The 17441-nt window shown below is 49.3% G+C and overlaps 6 protein-coding genes across 6 annotated transcripts; 4 read left to right on the top strand and 2 right to left on the bottom strand.

Moving 5' to 3' along the window:
* Positions 1-108: 108 nt before the first annotated feature.
* Positions 109-3955, top strand: ATNIH1004_006306 (putative filamentation protein (Rhf1); the record flags this gene model as incomplete). The annotated part of the gene is made up of 6 exons (XM_033570941.1): positions 109-114; positions 239-362; positions 434-763; positions 819-1435; positions 1487-2591; positions 2652-3955. The coding sequence occupies 6 exons, from the start codon at positions 109-111 to the stop codon at positions 3953-3955; spliced, it is 3486 nt and encodes a 1161-aa protein (XP_033426973.1).
* Positions 3956-4245: 290 nt separating this feature from the next.
* On the bottom strand, positions 4246-5053 carry ATNIH1004_006305 (complex I NDUFA12 subunit family protein; the record flags this gene model as incomplete). Its single annotated transcript, XM_033570940.1, has 7 exons — positions 4246-4294; positions 4352-4489; positions 4557-4620; positions 4670-4750; positions 4810-4816; positions 4932-4952; positions 5003-5053. 7 exons carry the CDS (start codon positions 5051-5053, stop codon positions 4246-4248), a joined length of 411 nt encoding a protein of 136 aa, XP_033426972.1.
* Positions 5054-5095: 42 nt separating this feature from the next.
* On the top strand, positions 5096-7001 carry PGS1 (CDP-diacylglycerol--glycerol-3-phosphate 3-phosphatidyltransferase; the record flags this gene model as incomplete). Its single annotated transcript, XM_033570939.1, has 3 exons — positions 5096-5536; positions 5592-5944; positions 6002-7001. 3 exons carry the CDS (start codon positions 5096-5098, stop codon positions 6999-7001), a joined length of 1794 nt encoding a protein of 597 aa, XP_033426971.1.
* A 387-nt stretch (positions 7002-7388) lies between these two features.
* ATNIH1004_006303 (ribosome biogenesis protein LTV1) lies at positions 7389-8899 on the bottom strand (the record flags this gene model as incomplete). The annotated part of the gene is made up of 2 exons (XM_033570938.1): positions 7389-8820; positions 8877-8899. 2 exons carry the CDS (start codon positions 8897-8899, stop codon positions 7389-7391), a joined length of 1455 nt encoding a protein of 484 aa, XP_033426970.1.
* A 1097-nt stretch (positions 8900-9996) lies between these two features.
* ATNIH1004_006302 (uncharacterized protein) lies at positions 9997-11270 on the top strand (the record flags this gene model as incomplete). The annotated part of the gene is made up of 12 exons (XM_033570937.1): positions 9997-10086; positions 10134-10189; positions 10250-10279; positions 10349-10391; positions 10455-10491; positions 10542-10596; positions 10644-10706; positions 10768-10784; positions 10879-10930; positions 10987-10993; positions 11064-11149; positions 11210-11270. The coding sequence occupies 12 exons, from the start codon at positions 9997-9999 to the stop codon at positions 11268-11270; spliced, it is 597 nt and encodes a 198-aa protein (XP_033426969.1).
* A 4146-nt stretch (positions 11271-15416) lies between these two features.
* ATNIH1004_006301 (ribosome biogenesis GTPase LSG1) lies at positions 15417-17429 on the top strand (the record flags this gene model as incomplete). Its single annotated transcript, XM_033570936.1, has 1 exon — positions 15417-17429. The coding sequence occupies one exon, from the start codon at positions 15417-15419 to the stop codon at positions 17427-17429; it is 2013 nt and encodes a 670-aa protein (XP_033426968.1).
* Positions 17430-17441: the final 12 nt, after the last annotated feature.

Below are 17441 nucleotides of genomic sequence, written 5' to 3'. Positions count from 1 at the left end.
TTACTTAGAGTTGCCGGAGCCTCGGGGTGGGCATGAGTGATGGGCACTTTTTCGGCTGCCCTCCCCCAGTTTCAATTACCTTTTTCCCACCTCTGACCTCTCTCAATCATGACTGTGAGTTCTAGATCTCTCACTGCCCCCAACCATCCCCGCCCATCCCAGCAACCAACGCATGGCTGCCTGCCCGTCTCCCCTCTCCCCTGGAGTATCCAGCTTTTCCATTAACGTCTCGCGTTAGGGTCGAGACTCCGATAAGGGGCACCGTTATGTCGCTGCCCTGGACACTGCGCGCTGCCAGAATAAGTGGGATGAGCTCCCCGAGCTCATTCGGAAGGTGACCAAGCATGCGCCTCAGAAGTCCTGTGAGCCCCGTCTCCCTCATTTAGGGTATTTGACCACATATGGATAAAGCTAAGACTGGTTCCTCGCTCAGGTCTATTGGAGGTAGCCTCGGCTGAATATCAAGTTGCTACATACTGTCAAAAAAAACCCTCAGCCGCTCGACCTTCTTCGGACTCCGCGTCCAGCTTGCCCGAACTAATCCCGTCACTCCTATCAACAGTTGAGAACGGAAGCGGGCCACAGCAAGAAGTATTCCAGGCACAGGTCTGTTTGGGATGGGTACATTGGACGCTCAATGAACCAGGATTAGCGGTGGCTCGTTTGCCGAAAGACTTTGGTGAAACGAGCAACGGCCTCTCAACGGAGGAAGCCATTTCTCCATGGACTCAAGTGTGCATTGTTAAGGGTTGCTATCTTAAAGGTAAATCACCTTCCTTTTAGGGGAAACGGCAGTTCTAACGGGTCGATATTAATAGGTGCCGCACAACGCATGGTTTCGGGCTCCATTGAAGCCACCAAGACGTTCAATTCCCTTGTCCCTTGGATAACCAACCATGGCGAAGCATGTTCAAATAACCCTCAGTTTCTCTACTGGTCTGAAAAACTGTTAGCTGAAGGTGCTCTGCTAGCTAGCGAGGAAGCGAACAACCAAGTGCCCGCTGTTGATGGGGAACTAGTGAATACTGCCTTAAGGCTATTTAGGCTATGGTCTTCTCATCCCTACGTGAAGCAGGGGATTGCACACCGTGACCAGCAAATCGATAGCGGCTCCGAGTCTGTTTCAAAGTCTCTAATCTGGAAATCTTACTACAACTTCCTATCCGCTGTTCTGAAATATGACCTGCCGTATTCCCCTCCGGCCCATGGACCAGAACGCCCTCAGTTCTCGAGCGAGCTACGGCATGTGGAGGGTCTTTGTGAAAGCAATCTCCTCCGCGAGGTTAAGTTTCCTACGGCCGATTCTCAAAACACTCAGGTGGAAGATTGGGTCGAGCAAGTAATCCAGAACTGGGAGGTACTTTGTGGCCCAAGATGGACCGACGATGATCTCGGTGAAGGAGGCCAGAATGCAGTTGGAAGAAATGTTCTTGACGTATGTACCTGCATGGACAGAGTGACAGTTTTACTAATATCGACATGGTAGATCCTTTACCGCGCTGCTACCAAGACATACCACTCGCATTTGATTCTTCGACGTCTATTCCATGTCCATTCAGCTCTGGCTGATTTTGATCTCGCCCTCAAAGCCCTGGACTCTTACATAGAAATCGTCACAGGCGCCAAGGAGAGAGCAGAGAAGGCTGCTGGTGCCCAGTATGGTAAATTGGAGAATGATGGGACTTTACTCAGGACAGTCTCTGAGGGTATCACTATGCTGTGCTGCTTTGGCTCCGACAAGGAGGCTGAAAAAGCAAAGGATTTAACCTCCCTTTTGAAGGAATTTATCGAAAAACACGTACAAGACAGTGACAATGATCTAGAGGATGGAAGAACTAATCTCCTGCCAGAATCGAGCTCAACTAGCTCTCAAGCTGTGTCTCCTTCTGACATTGCTATGGCTTACAGAGGCATCGGCATAGGGCTGGCAAACTGGTCCAATTGGACCCCTATAAACGAGGATCGGAATGATATACGAGCCGAGGCAATTGATTATCTGGAAAGGAGCATTGACCCGGAGCTGAAGGATGAGGCTAACTATTCGTCTCTCTACACCCTTGCCCTTCTGCTGGCAGAAGATCGCGACCTAGACGGTGCGATTGAATATGTCAAATCTGCTCTGACGACCACTGCACATCCCGGAGCTAATGAAGGACACTTTGCCCGGGAACGAGACCTCGTGCCGTTATGGCATCTACTTGCGTTGCTACTGAGCGCAAAGCATGATTTCGATATCGCTGAGCGCTCTTGTGAAGCTGCGTTCGAACAATTTCCATCTGCTGTCACATCACTTGCGCACCGTGATCGGCGACCACAAAAACAGCATCACCATGCTAGGGACCAGTCAGGTTCGCCCGGTCTAGATCACACCATGATTGGTCAGCTGCGAGGGAGAGAAAAGGAGCGCATTGTTGAGACCCGGATGACCCAACTGGCGTTTGTCGAACTCCTTGAGGGTCCTGAAGCTGCCGTGAATCACAGCGAACAACTCCTTGGGCTCTTTGCAACGCTTTTTGGCAACTTGAACCTCGAGGTTGACGACCAGAAGACTGAACACACTGAACATCTCACCCCTCCGAAGAGCTCTGCAGGTACGGTGAAAAGCTTCCGCGGGAGCATTTTTGGGCGAAACAGGGGTTCTCGAATTGCAGATCACAGGACGGACACCATGAGCGACAACCAGACGGCTAGCGTGAATGCTTCGGTAGTCCACAACGAATCGTCTGTCAACATGGATGCAGCACCATCGATACATGTGACGGATGAAGACAAAAAGGTGAGCCATGATGGTATAGCAAGGTCCGACTCGCGGAAACTCCGAAAGCGCAGCAGCACCCTCAAGAAATCAGACATGACTCCGGACCAACAAATGAGCCAGACGAATGGGGATAGGACCAACACCGATCCGCAAGGGAACACTAATTTCACAGGAACACAACAGCCACATGAGGAAGGGGGTGTATCTCCGGACATGGTTGGGCTTGCGGTCTCTAGTACGGACAAGGAGCAAAGTGCAAAACAACCATTAAAGCCTATTTCTCACAACATCAAGCACACCAAGTATCCTCCTCCAGTAGGCCATGCAAAGCAACCTCCCGAACAGGATGTTCGATTGCCAACATCGTACGGGTTCGACTCACCTACTAGGGCAATCACTAAGCTCCCGCTTATTCTGGCTCAGAAACATGCCCTTTGTATCCTCGTCAAAATATGGCTTCTCATCGCAGGACTTTATCGACGGGCATCCTTATTCGACGATGCACGCGAAGCATGTGATGAAGCGGCCAAGCATGTCACGAGAGTCGAGGCTCTTTCGGCAACACAAGGCCCGTCGGCTAGGTCTTTCACCGAGCGTGCATGGGGCTCACCTAAGAGCTCCGAGGAGCTCTGGGCAGATCTCTTGACGGAACAAGGGCTCTTGTTGAAAGCCCAGTCCCACCCCCATGAAGCAATGGAACTTTTCGAGACGGCATTGTTGCGCGACCCCGACCACCCCAAGGCTACGATTGGCTTGGCCAACTTTCTTCTCGACATTTGGGACCAAAAGTTGGCCCTCGAGCCCCCAGAATCGGATCTCGAAGCAAATGTATCCCTGTTGTCCTTGGCTCCTACACAGCGACCAAGTTCAACGTCAAAGAACCGGACAAGCAGACAGTCAACTACAGAATCCATGAATTCCCGGGCAGATGAAGCGCCTTCTGGCACCCAAGACGACGAGCCGAGGCTACTGAACCGTATTGCTGCCCGAGAAAAGGCGTACGGCTTACTCTCGGCCTTGACCAAGCGGGGCAGTTCGTGGGATAACAATGAAGCTTGGTATGCCCTTTCCAGGGCATATGAGGCGCAGGGCCATATTGAAAAGTTGAAAGAGGTGCTGTGGTGGTGTATTGAGCTGGAAGATAGCCGCCCGATCCGGCACTGGTCTAATATTGGCTCTGGTGTATATGTTCTGTGAAAGTGTCGCCCGATTTTCCTCTCTATCTTGGCCTTTGGTACGAGTCATATTTCGCTATTCTGATCTTCAACCAACATGATACCTTGAGGAGCAAGTCTTGTCTATAGAGAAAATCTTGTAACAAAAACCAATTTATCTTTCAGTGAACGTCCTTGATAAAATCAACACTAGCAATAGACATCTTTATTTACACACGCTCCCGCAATAGGACATTACTAGGGGGCATTCCATACGAAGTCAAGGACAGAGCTCAGGGCAAGACACGGTAAGTCCTTCAGGCTGGAGTAGAATTACCGGGGAGCCGCAACAGGTTCCCAAGCCGAATACTTGGGTCGGACACTGCATCACTGTCGTTAGTAGTCACCACCGTGTAGCTTGGAGAGATAGAAGGCTCACGTGGAGTAGGTCTTGAAAGCACCGCGGCTCAGAGTCATGTTGGGCCTGTGTTCCGGCAGCTCCCAGGCACGAAGGCCAGGCTGCATGAGCTTATCGGCAGTAGGGGGCGCATCCACTTTGTACGATATCCAGGCATGCCTGAAACGGAGAGAACGCAGTTAGCAACTAGAGCACCAGTATCCAGCACAATTCAGATATTTCTCACCAGCCAGGCTCAATCTGCGAGGGATCATATTCCTGCTCCTTGTAGTCCACCCAACGTGTCCGGACTACCTCTCGGTTAGCAAAGCTCATTGAGCACCATTCCATACCACTCACGAGGAAGTTCCTCCTCCATATTCTCGAAGTATTTGTTGCCGTAGCGATCGGTGCCAATCAGGGTTCCAGCTTTGGTATCGCCTGCAATTGAGATTGCGTCAGTCACCCGCAGCACCAGACCTTACACTCGGACACCATACCAATATACTATTCATCGCAAAGCACGTAGCATTAGAAGTAAGTATCCAGCTTCCGAACAAAAAATAACAACAAACGGGCCCATTGACGACTCCAATTCGCCTCAATGCCGAGTGGTGCGTACCTGCATTTGGTGGCCGTATTCCTGCGGAAGGTTAGTGACGTCTGAAGTCCATGGGAGTTCAGAAAACCCACCTTGAATCCAATCCTTCTCAGGTTCCGCAAAGTCCGAATGATGGTCGACATCTTGGGCGACGTATAGCAAGGAGCTGTAGCAAGTCCTCTGGCATGAAGCGGAAATCCGCACAAGTCGAGGTTGAAGGGGTTCCCCTATCCGGTCTAGCGCCGGTGACTTGTTTGCAGTGTTTGCAGCCCCGTTCTTCGTCGACGCTTGTCGCTTTAGTCGTCATGATGGCCCTGTTTTTCAACCTGCAATTGGCCTGGATATTGACATCCCGTGGCTTAGTCGGGGTTGACAAGATGTTTGGGCGCATTAGCGGCCAGGCTTTTCGATGCGCCGTGCGCAGACCCGTTCTGCGAAGGAAACTCTGCGAGCGCAAATTCTCGGCCTATACTACGAGCACCGGCGCCAGCACCACAGGTTCCTCGACAGCTTCGCCCTTGGCAAGTATCACCGCGGAGCTAGATCGGATTGCACCGTGCTTTGAGGTGCCCGCTTCCCGGATAACGATCTTGGACTCCCCAGCATCCTTCTACAAGACCCTCAAGGTAGATCTCCTGTGCGTCCCAGACTCCAGCTCCAAGCTAACTGGAACGCTCTAAGGACAAAATACGAAAAGCCCGGAAACGCATCTACCTTTCTACGTTGTATATAGGGAAAACGGAATATGAACTTATTGAGACTCTAAGCCAGGCCCTGCGGGATAATCCTGACCTCAAAGTATCCATCCTGACAGATGCGTTGCGAGGAACCCGCGAGACCCCCAACCCGTCATGCGCCTCGCTTTTATCTTCGCTAGTCACTGAACATGGCTCGGACCGGGTGGAAATCCGGATGTTTCATACACCCAACCTCACAGGGTTAAAGAAGAAGTGGATCCCTCGTAGAATCAACGAAGGTTGGGGTCTCCAGCATATGAAGCTGTACGGCATCGACGATGAAATTATTCTCTCAGGGTACGGATCCATCCTAGTGTGTGTGGAAAGATCAGCTTACTGATACCCATACTTTAGGGCAAATCTGTCCAATGATTACTTCACGAACCGTGTAGATCGATATCACGTCTTTAGTTCCAAGGAACTCACGGATTTCTACGCGCATATCCACCACGCCGTCTGTAGCCTTAGTTTCAATGTCTTGCCTGATCCGCACAATGCATCTAGATATTTTTTGGAATGGCCCACTGCTAATGGCGCGCCCTCACCTTTGGATAACCCGGACGACTTTATCACCTACTCGTCAAAGGTTCTGTATTCGCTCATCCAGCCTTCACAAAGCAAACCTTCACTCCGGGAGAAGACGTCAGATCAGACGTTTGTCTATCCTGTGGCGCAGTTTACGTCGCTGATGAGGCCAGACACCTCAACGGAATTTCCTGTCGTCACTGCTATATTGCGATTGCTGTCGACCTCTTCCGCTTTTACAGGGGCGCGGTGGCTCTTTACGGCAGGCTATTTCAACATCCACCCCGTTCTGTCCTCCCTCTTGATCGCAAGCACTTCCACTTCCGAGGCCGCATCTACCACTCGCGGCACCGTGCTCACAGCCTCTCCGTGGGCCAACGGCTTTTACGGCTCTTCCGGTATCTCCGGTATGCTCCCCGCCGCGTACACCCACCTCTCCGCCCGGTTTCTTGATCGGGTGGCCGAGGCGCAGAGGACGAATTCTATTCAGCTTAAAGAATGGCGGCGCGGCACAGTCGGCACACCCGGTGGCTGGACCTACCATGCCAAGGGGATGTGGATCACACTTCCCAAGGAAGAACATCCCAGTCTGACCTTTCTGGGAAGTAGCAACTACACCAAACGCAGCTACAGCCTTGATCTCGAGGTCGGTGCGCTGGTCGTCACCGGAGACCAGGAATTGAAGAAGAAGCTGGGCGCGGAGACGGAATGGGTGCAAGAACACTCGCAGACCATTTCCCGAGATGACCTGAGACGAATAGAACGGCGAGTCGGATGGAACGTCCGTCTGGCAATGTGGATTGTAGAAAAGGTTGGAGGCGCTCTATAGTCCCAGCGAGCCTGTTGCTTTCGTGTGGCGTGTTTTTCGATAGAAGCCGTATACCCCTGTATTCTACAAGAACTGTACAGTGATATATATATAGATGTCGCATGCCGACAGTAACGGTCGTACATGAGTGTGCCTCGAAATAGAATAATCATGGCTAAGAAAGCTGGACAGACTATCTTCTATCTACATCGACAGGACCAACTTCCATACAGGACGTGAGACTGAGATTTTTGACATGGTGCAGAAACCGAATAGCATCTATTGCATAAAACATGGATCATGATTGGGACCTAGCCGTGACGCCTTTAACCACATTTTCGTGAAATAAGTTTAAAAAAGAAAAAGAAATAAATCAAGAGGTATCGTTGCAATTCGATGATGCATGCTTTATGCTCGGCCAGGAACTCTTCCCGGTACCCGAGCCGGGCCCAAGCCCTGACGAACCTCGTCCAGCATCTTTATGCCAATGGCTTCGTTGCCGTTCTTGCCTCGCTTCGCTTTGGCGCCCTTCCGTTTCGCCTGGGCGCTGGTGTTGTTATCCCAACCGGCGAGGAAGTCGTCCATGATATCATTGAACCCATGCCGAGGGGCCACGGCGGCTCCATTGGCGTCCACCAAACTGGGAGCTTGCGATGAAGCAGTCGAAATCCCCGACATGCCCGTCATGCCCGTCATGCCTGTCATCCCGCTAACCATGGACATGCTATCGTCGAACTCGTCTTCCTCGTCCAACGCGTAGAGCGCCTCCACCCGCTCGAACCGGTCGTCCAGCAGCCGGTGTCCCTCTGTACGAGCGAGCGAGGAGGAGGTCATCGAATAAGCCGACGGATTAGTCAAGGCGCCCTTGCGCTTCTTGCGGCGGATGGGAGTGCCCCCAGCCGTGAAAACTGTGGAGGCCAGTGTGCTGCGCTGCTCCGAAGGCACAATGCTCGGCGGAGCAGCCGGGTCGGCTCTGGTTTTGGCGTCCTTCTTGAACCTAGCAAACTCACGCATCCAGCTCTGATCCTCAGGGTGCATATCCGGCGCCGGCGCATCATGTAGGGGCAACTCCCCCGGTGCTGGGGCCGTGTGTGACTCTACATCCTGATCTTTACAAAGGGTATCGGATTGACTTGGCTGCACGGGGGCTTTCTCGGTGGCATCCGACTCCCAGCCCTCGTCATCGTCGTCAAAAAGCGTATCCTCCCAGTCACCGGGGTGCATTTCTTCCGCATTGGCAGTCAACTGGCCGAACAGATCGTCCCCGTCCTCTTCATCGACAAAGGCCTCGTCCTCGAGTGCCTCCAGTGTTTCGCGGAGCCGCGGGTCCATGTTCGGCTGGAATCCCGCAATCGCATCGGGGACATCCTGCTGGTCCTGATACGTTCGCTGGCGAACATAGGACGAGGCGGTTGAACGAATATCGGATCCGTAGATACTCACACCGCCGAGCTCACTCCTTGTGTCATCCATCGACATGCCTCTCAGCGCATCCTCGAGCTTCATTTTCCCCTTTCCCTTGTCCTTGGTCTTGGCCTCCACAAAATACGCATCCCCAGCGCCCGTCCCAAGCTCGCGTAAATGCTGCATGTAATCATACTTGGTATCGTCGAAGAAAACGCCATAATTGGCGGCTTCACCTTCGTTTTTCCGGATCGAGGTGGACCTGAATTCATCGGCCAGATCGGTCAGGTTTTTCCCCCGGCTTGAGGACTGGCCACTGCTGGGAGGCGGTCCGTAGACCGCATGCAGTACACGGTCATCGGCCTCTGGGTCATGGATCAACGGGTCATTCTGGGATCGGTGGAAGAGCTGATATGTAGTTGCCTTCTTCTTATCACTAGTCATATGGGCATCAGTTCCTGCTGGTGTTGACCAGTCGAAGGGATAACCTACATCCACTGCTTTCGAGGCGGCATTTTTAAAATAAATCCGGCTGCGCCGCTGACTCGTCCACGAGGCTTCTTGTCTTCTTCTTCTTCTTCTTTTTTTTTTTTTTTTTTGCCACAGGAGGGGTGTAATTGGCAAATATGATCTCCCAAACGAAGCGCCAAAAAAAAAAAAGTGGGATGACGATGTGGTCACGTGGTTTCTTATCGGCCCAACGAGGAATTCTTGAGGATTTCTGGACAGCGTCAAATGAAATGTGTAGGTCTCGATGTCTATCTATTGTATGCATCATACACTCCATCGAATTAATACAACCTGCTCCGTACTACTGGTTCCAGGTATTCCATTGCATTCCTATCCAGAAAAGGAATGCTGAGTCAGCGTTATCTTATCCGCGGGGTTATCCCGATCGGCGGGTGCCAGCTCGCCGTGGTCTAAAAAAACCTCGGCGTGGGCTAAAATTCTGCCACCTCCGCCACCGCCTTTTTAGACCACGGTGAGCCTTTTCTTGGCATGGGCTCGCGTGGTCTAAAATTAAATTTTCCGTACTTTTTAGACCATGTTGTAATCCCTTCAGCGTAGCTTGACCACGCTGACCTTTTTGGCCTAGCGTCAGTCCCCGGTCGGTGCATATACTGAGCATATGCTCAAAACATTAAACTGCGTGAGATTATTCATTGCATCATCAATATATATAATCAACATATTCACTATATCAAACAATAGAGGCAGATTTTGCAACACACTGTGAATGATCCTACACCCAAATTGGGTAATAAAAATGTTGGCCGCGTTTGCATTTATTTTGGAACTAGAAGACCTAATTTTTTTTCTCTTCATTCTTTCTCTCTTCTTCTCTCTTTAAACTCCCCTTCTTAGTAGTATCCATGTCCCTTCTTGGCATATACCGCGTATATACCTTGACCGGAAGACTTGAAACCTCTCCTTCTCCCCTTTCCTTTCTGTATGCCCAGAGTATATAATTACAACCATTTATATGACCCTTTCTTTTCTGCATACCCAGTGCATATACTACCAATCTGTGACCCAATTTCTCTTTTTTTGCATGCGAATACACTGATGATTTTAGTTCTTTAGGGGCCTTGTTCTCAGCATATACCATAATATGCAGAGAATGCAGCTTTCGCGTGAAGACTTTGACAATCCAGAGGTCGCTGGGGCGGTGAACCCCCACCCGACTACGGTTACTTCCACGGTGAGTATCTACTTAATATATTCACAACATGTGCTTAACATATGCAGGTCCCATCCCGAACCCAAACCCCACTTGGCGCCCACACCCGGACCCCCGCACACCTGTGACCACCGCGACAACAGAGTATGGCCCCCAGAGTGCAGCATATGCTAATTATTTACAGATGCCCCAACTCCTGGTTCAAGACTGTCAGGTATTAATAGCATGGTGTAAGTAATTAACATGCCTGGCACATGCTAAGCATGGGCTGACAACCTCGCAGATGCGACATCGCAGTCAATGGCAACCAAATGTGTGGCCAGCCCGTCCGTTCTTAGATTGCTGTACTCGTTTTAGCACATCGTTGGTATATGCTACCTATTCCATAGCTTCGCCGCCACATCCGGAACGCCCATCCCGGTGCCAGTGAGTTGTCTATTCCTTGTATAGGTCTAGCAGATGCTAAGGATTCATAGCTCTTAATCCCTTCCGCACCAACATTCCCCAGGCTGAGCGCATTGCGGGTGAAAAGTTAGTGGATACGTAGCTTCTCTTGAGCATATGCTAATAATTGACAGCGCTTTAAAGCGATGGATCCTTAGCAGAGGATGGAGAACTGCCCGTTACGTGAAGGAGCCTGGGTATGTGCTCCCCTCCGCATATATATATGTGTACGTTGGGCGTAGGGCTAACGTATGCTAGTGAGGGTCCTATGTACGGTATTATTCAGGATTACTGTAACTTCCTTTGAGCAGCTGGCGTGAGTAGAGCATATCTGTATTATATGCATAGTATATAACTAAGAACCACTAGCCAGGAAGATGACGACTTTGCTTAGCAGTTTGGGACTGAGTTCCATCGTCCTGTATGTGATCCGGGTATTTACTCTACGTATTCCCTGCGTATGCTAATATTTCCTAGAGGCTGGGTAAGGTCTCTGGTCACAAGGCATGTGCCCCTGGAAACTAAGCTCTTTATAATATACTGAGTATATGCAGCGCAAATCTCCCCACTACCCTCTGAGCCACCTACCCCACCGTCTGCCCCAAGCGCAAGCGTGCTCCACCGAAGAAGGGTCACAAGGGTAAGTATAGCACATCCCCCTTATACTAAGCATCTGCTGAGAACTTGTAGCCACCGGTAGCCGGAAGCAGCCGGCGCGCGCCAAGAAGGATGCTGCCGAGTCGGTGCCGGAGACTGCGTAGGGCATATGCACGGTTGGTTTTAGAGATAAATTATGGAGTCTAGGAATAAGTAGAGCAAATACTAGTCTAGCCATTGTTTAGGGAATTGAAATGGCTTTTTTAACATACTATACATCTACTAGGTGTATGCTCTGCACTTGCAGGGGTTTCCCTTTTTCTTTTTCTTTCCCCTCTACCTCTTCCTCAAGCTCCTCAATTCGCTCAACCATATCTCTTCGTCGCTTAAGTCCCTCAAGCTCCTTTAAACGCTCTTCTAAAGGGTCTATGTTTGGCATATACACAGCGGGTGATCTAACAGGGGTCTCGATAACGCTATCTTTACCAACACTCTGTACAGTGCTAAGTGGGTGTGTTCGTTGACTTGCAGGTACATGCCCGGCATAAGACGAGCATGTGTTAAGGCTAGATACTGATAGGGAATCAGTGTCCTGCATGGCCACTCCGTCTGTATTTTGAAGAGGTGTATCATATGGATTCCCTGGATTCCATGGCAAGTGTGGCTTCTTCTGCCGGCGGTTCGCTGCCTTTTTGCTGTTAATCTATGCATAGTATTAGCCTGGTATGTAAACAGCATATACACTGTTCATGTTGAACCATAGGGGCAATAGGGACAATAGGGACAATAGGGACAATAGGGACAATAGGGACAATAGGGACAATAGGGACAATAGGGACAATAGGGACAATAGGGACAATAGGGACAATAGGGACAATAGGGACAATAGGGACAATAGGGACAATAGGGACAATAGGGACAATAGGGACAGTAGGGACAATAAGGGCAATAGGGATAATATAGTAATTAGCTAGAGAAATTAAACAGGCTCCAGCCCTTTAGTTTAACATACTTTGCTTTCGAATAATCTTAGTGCGCCTTTGAACGTTCGTTTGGATTTTCCATGAAGGTGGAATACCCTCCTTAATCTGTATCTTATTCTGAGTAAAGGCCTCAAATGTAAACCTTCGCAATCTAAGTATATAGTTAGTATATTATTAACTATGCTCCGCATCTACCTTGGATATACTTTACTTTAAAACAGCTGCCAGGAGTGACTGTTTCCGGCCAACACCTTGATTATCTTGAAAATGACTACTTTCACTAATTCCGGTATGTTTCCGAGCATATGTCCAGTGTTCAATCTGTATCTTTGATTGTTCCGGGTCAGTGCACTTAAGATCCACGGCCGTTTCTTTCCCTCTAGCCAGGATTTAGTCTCAGGATATGTATTGCATATGTAGTCCATACGCTCAAGCAAATCAGGTTTGGACGGTGCTTCTAAAAGGCTGTTAAGTAGGTGCTCTGCAGGGTGGTCCTTATACTTTAAGCGAAAATTACGCTTTAAGTGAGTTTGGCAGAATATGATTACATAGGGAAGGTGCTCAGACCACTCTCGGGATGTGTCTAGCGTATGCAAATAATCTCCAAGACCTAATATACTTAACAGGGTGCAAATACCGGGCATATATTCTGTTTATTACATACCTGGTGCTTGCTTCTTACACATATCGATAGTTATAGTCCAGATCTCATTCTCACCATGTTGAATATGGGGAAACCGTATAGGTGAGCGAGCCACATTTCCAAGTATCTTAAATAGCTTTGAGAACATTACAGCATATGCATCGCGTGTTTCGAGATTAAGAAAAGCATATGCAAAGGTATTGATTCCTAGTAACTTGCAAGTTAGTGAGCAATATTAAAAAATATACTAGATACATACTTCGCACATATGGATTCCACCCAGAAATTGAGAAGACATTTGTCTTGCCATTAACTATTTTGAATGAGAGGTCCATCTCAATATACTTGATATTAATAAACGCCTTCGCCTGAGCATATGTACAGCATATAATAAGAAAATGCCGTGGATCAAAGAAATGGACATCATATATCCATTGCTGGTCGTCCTCTTTTAATTGGTCGAAGGCGTATTCACGTAATACCCCTAGTATCAGCTGAGCATATACCTAAAAGCAGTAGCTATTGTCATACCAGCAATATCAGTTCCTTCAGGATAAGTTAAGAGTCTCTGTTTTCGGATCAAAGCTTGAACTCTATCTTGAATATTAAGACTTTGATGTAATACACGTAGTGTTGAGGGACCAAATCGATCATATATATCAGTGAACTGTGGAGAGATCATGAACCGTCCTAAATAGAGTAGATACTTAGTATATGCTGTATATATAGAGTAAATATACTTACTTGCAGTTAGGTCAAGGATATTATGCTGGGAGATCATTTGGACCACCTCATCTGCAATATCTTTAGGTAATCGTGTTGGAGGTGGTGGAAAATGAATATGATTTAATCGACAAATCAAAATTAAGAAAGGAAACCGTTGCCAGGATGTTGGAATGTACAAGTCAAATTTAACCTTACACTTTGGAATGTAAAGCCTGCCGGTATGGTGAGTATGTGCTCGAGCTGATTAATCCTATACTTAGCATATAAATATAAACTAGAAATATACTTACTACACCATCTTCTTCGGGATGTTGGCTGAGCAATAAAATCACATTCTTCTATTTTTGGGCCTGTTCCATGTTCCATAAGAACTTGAAGATAAGTCTTATCAATCTGAGCAAATCGTCGAACTGGATGAGCATAATGCCAAGGTTCAATATCTGAATTCTTGGGGCAACCAAGAAAATGATTCTGGGTTAATTAGTATATACTAAATATATGTAGTAGATGTACCTAAAGCATACCTGATTTTGATAAAACATTACCGGTGGTGTTTCACCACATGTCTTGATACCTTGATATTCACAAGGACCTCCATCCTGCCACCAACATTTCATAAAAGCATAGAAGACATCTTCAGTTTCTTTTTGATTAGTTGATCAATTGCTTGAGGATAAAAGGGTTCGGCGTAACGTAAGCGCTGTTTATTAAGTAAATCAAGATTAACCTGGTTATATGCCCGTGATATACTTAGCATATGATCATAGACCCGCTCACAGGCCTTTACCGAACCATATATATAAGATCTATGCCAAGCCTTGTGTTGTCCGTTATCATCAAGCTTGTTTAGAAGATCCATTTTGACGAGCTTTGCAGCCCCTGTATGGTTTTTTTGCAAACTGAATCTATTTAAAGTATTAGTATAGTATAGAACAGATATATACTCTACATACCTTTGACATAAGCCGTGTAAAAATATTATTTATTTCTTCCTCAGAGAAATCATTTGGATTCCTTGAGGATGGAAATGGATTGCAGTCATGAATAAAATGAAGAATACCTTCTGCTGCTGTTGCTGGATATTCAGGTATTAAAAGATGTTCTTGAATCTCTTTAACCTTAATCTTATGACTGGCATTTCGCGCAACGACAACACATCTAAGTAGCTGCTTCCTAACATAGACTTAGTATATATTATATATATTAGATATACACTAACCCGCTGTAGGCCATTATATTGTGTAAAAGATTCTTGTTCCTGTATATCATCTCCTGGATCTGACGGAGTAGACCTAGTACTGATTATACTACTAGAATCATCTCTATGAGATTCCTGCACCTCGTTCTGATAATTGGGTATATTAGTATAGGGTTTGTATATACCCAGTATATAATAAACATATATACACATACCTGGATTGGGATATTGTTGATCCATTCTACCACTCTTTCCCGAACTTCGGTACCAGCCATTGTTGTGGTTTGGTCAACCTATACAGAGTATATGCAGAGTGGATACCCTGTATTGTGTAGTATAAAATATTCTTAGGGCTACACCTTACCAATTATAGTAATTAAGCCCTAGTGCATATGCTCAGCGTGGTCTAAAAATCTTTTGAAAATCTCATCGTGGCCTAAGAATACTGACTAATCATTTAGGCCATGATGAGTTTATTCTTGGCATAAGCTCAGCGTGGTCTAAAAAGAGCGGTGAGTCTCGGGGCAGAATTTTAGCCCACGCCGAGGTTTTTTTAGACCACGCCGAGCTACAAGCCCCCCGATCGGGCATATCACCAAACCCTTCAAAATTACTAATTCGGTCCTTCGCTTTTCTTCCGTCGCCTCCTTCCCCTTCCCTTCGTCTCCTTGTCTTCCACCCATCGTCTGGGAAGGACCTTGTTTTTTGCAGTGGACGGATAAAAGTCTCGGATCGACGGAACTCTCATCCCTCTGCCATCATGGTGCTCGCCAAATCCAAAAACTCCGTGGGGCTGGGAAACAGCCTCATGAAAGATCGGTTCGGCAAGGGAAAGGCTTCCAACCAGAAGAAGGTCTCGCACAATGCAGCCATTGCCCGCAAGGATGTCAACGGAGAGACATACATCACAAACGCACCCGAGGAGGCTGCCTGGGTGAAGATGCGCAGTATTACGGAGCAGGCGGCTCTGGATGAGTTCCTGAGTACGGCCGAGCTGGCCGGCACCGATTTCACGGCGGAGAAAATGAGCAACGTCAAGATTGTCCACACTGACCAGAAGAACCCGTACCTGCTGTCCGCCTCAGAGGAGCGGTCGGCTGTGAAGAAGCACCAGAAGAACAAAGGTCGACTGACCGTTCCGAGACGGCCGAAATGGGATAAGACGACAACACGCCAGCAACTGGAGAGCATGGAGAAGGAAAACTTCTTGGACTGGCGCAGAGGGCTGGCAGAACTCCAGGACAACCAGGATCTGTTGATGACCCCGTTCGAGCGGAATTTGGAGGTCTGGCGACAGCTGTGGCGAGTGATTGAACGGTCGGATCTGGTGGTGCAGATTGTTGACGCCCGAAACCCCCTGCTCTTCCGTTCGGAAGATTTAGAACACTACGTCAAGGAACTCGATCCCAAGAAACAGAATCTCCTGCTTGTCAACAAGGCTGATATGCTTACGGAGAAGCAACGGCAAGTGTGGGCGGACTACTTTGAAGAGAACAACATCAGCTTCCGGTTTTTCTCGGCCCACCTGGCCAAGGAGCAGAATGAAGCGCGCCTCTCGCAGGAAGATCATTCGGACAGTGAGAGCGACAAGGAGGACACGGAGGAGACTGAGCTCGCGGGCGCCACCGAATCGATGAAGATCCAGGAGCAGACCGAGGGCGCTCAAGAGGAACATGACGGGGGACTGACATTGCCCGGTTCCACCAAGGCACGGAAGACAGAGATTCTGAACGTGGACGAGCTGGAAGAGCTGTTCCTGTCCAACACTCTCGATACGCACCTGGACAGCGACAACCCGGAGGCCCAGACCAGACGGAAGACCGTCATCGGTCTGGTGGGTTATCCCAACGTCGGAAAATCCAGCACCATCAACGCCCTCCTGGGCGCCAAGAAGGTGTCGGTCTCCGCCACGCCCGGAAAGACGAAGCATTTCCAGACCCTGTACCTCTCGCCGGAGATTATGCTCTGCGATTGCCCTGGTCTGGTGTTCCCCAACTTCGCGACCACCAAGGCAGAGCTGGTCGTCAACGGCGTGCTCCCCATCGACCAGCAGCGCGAATTCACCGGCCCCGCGGCGCTCGTCGCGCAGCGTATTCCCCAGCACTTCCTTGAGAATGTCTACGGAGTCAAAATCCTCATGCGACCGTTGGAGGAAGGCGGCACAGGCGTACCCACGGGCCACGAGCTGCTGCGCGCCTACGCCCGAGCCCGTGGGTTCTGCACGACTGGTCAAGGGCAGCCCGACGAATCTCGCGCGGCGCGATACGTGCTGAAGGACTACGTCAACGGCAAGCTGCTCTTCTGTCACCCGCCGCCAGTGCCCGAGGGTCAGGAGGCCATCGACCCGCAGCAGTTTAACGAAGACCTCTATGACGCAGCCCACCTCCCTGCCCGACGGCAGGCGATGCTGGCCAAAATGGTCCAGAGCGAGGCGACCGACGATCTCGACTCGGACATGCCGTCTCTATCCTCCGCCTCAGCTCCCTCTCGAGCCGTGGAAGGGACCCGCACCCGCAACCTCGACTCGGGCTTCTTCGGGCCTGACTCCTCGATGTCGGGGGGACGTCTTACCTTGCCGTTCAACCACCAGTACACGGAACAGGGCCAGCAGATACGCAAGCAGCTGACGGGCCGCAAGGAGCGGTTGATGGTGGCCCTGGAGCGCGGAGTGGATGTCTCGGAGGTGCGAACTGGCAACTCGAAGAAACATTTTAAAGCCAACAAGAAACGCGCCAAGAGCCAGCGAAAGAAGGCCACCGATGATGATTACTAGATTCGATTCGAT

The sequence above is a fragment of the Aspergillus tanneri genome (genome assembly GCF_003426965.1).
Source record: "Aspergillus tanneri strain NIH1004 chromosome Unknown AapTan_4_pilon_pilon_pilon, whole genome shotgun sequence".
Taxonomy (NCBI): Eukaryota; Fungi; Ascomycota; class Eurotiomycetes; order Eurotiales; family Aspergillaceae; genus Aspergillus; species Aspergillus tanneri.
Note: the sequence above shows the minus strand (reverse complement) of the source record. Positions and strands in the feature narration are given on the sequence as shown.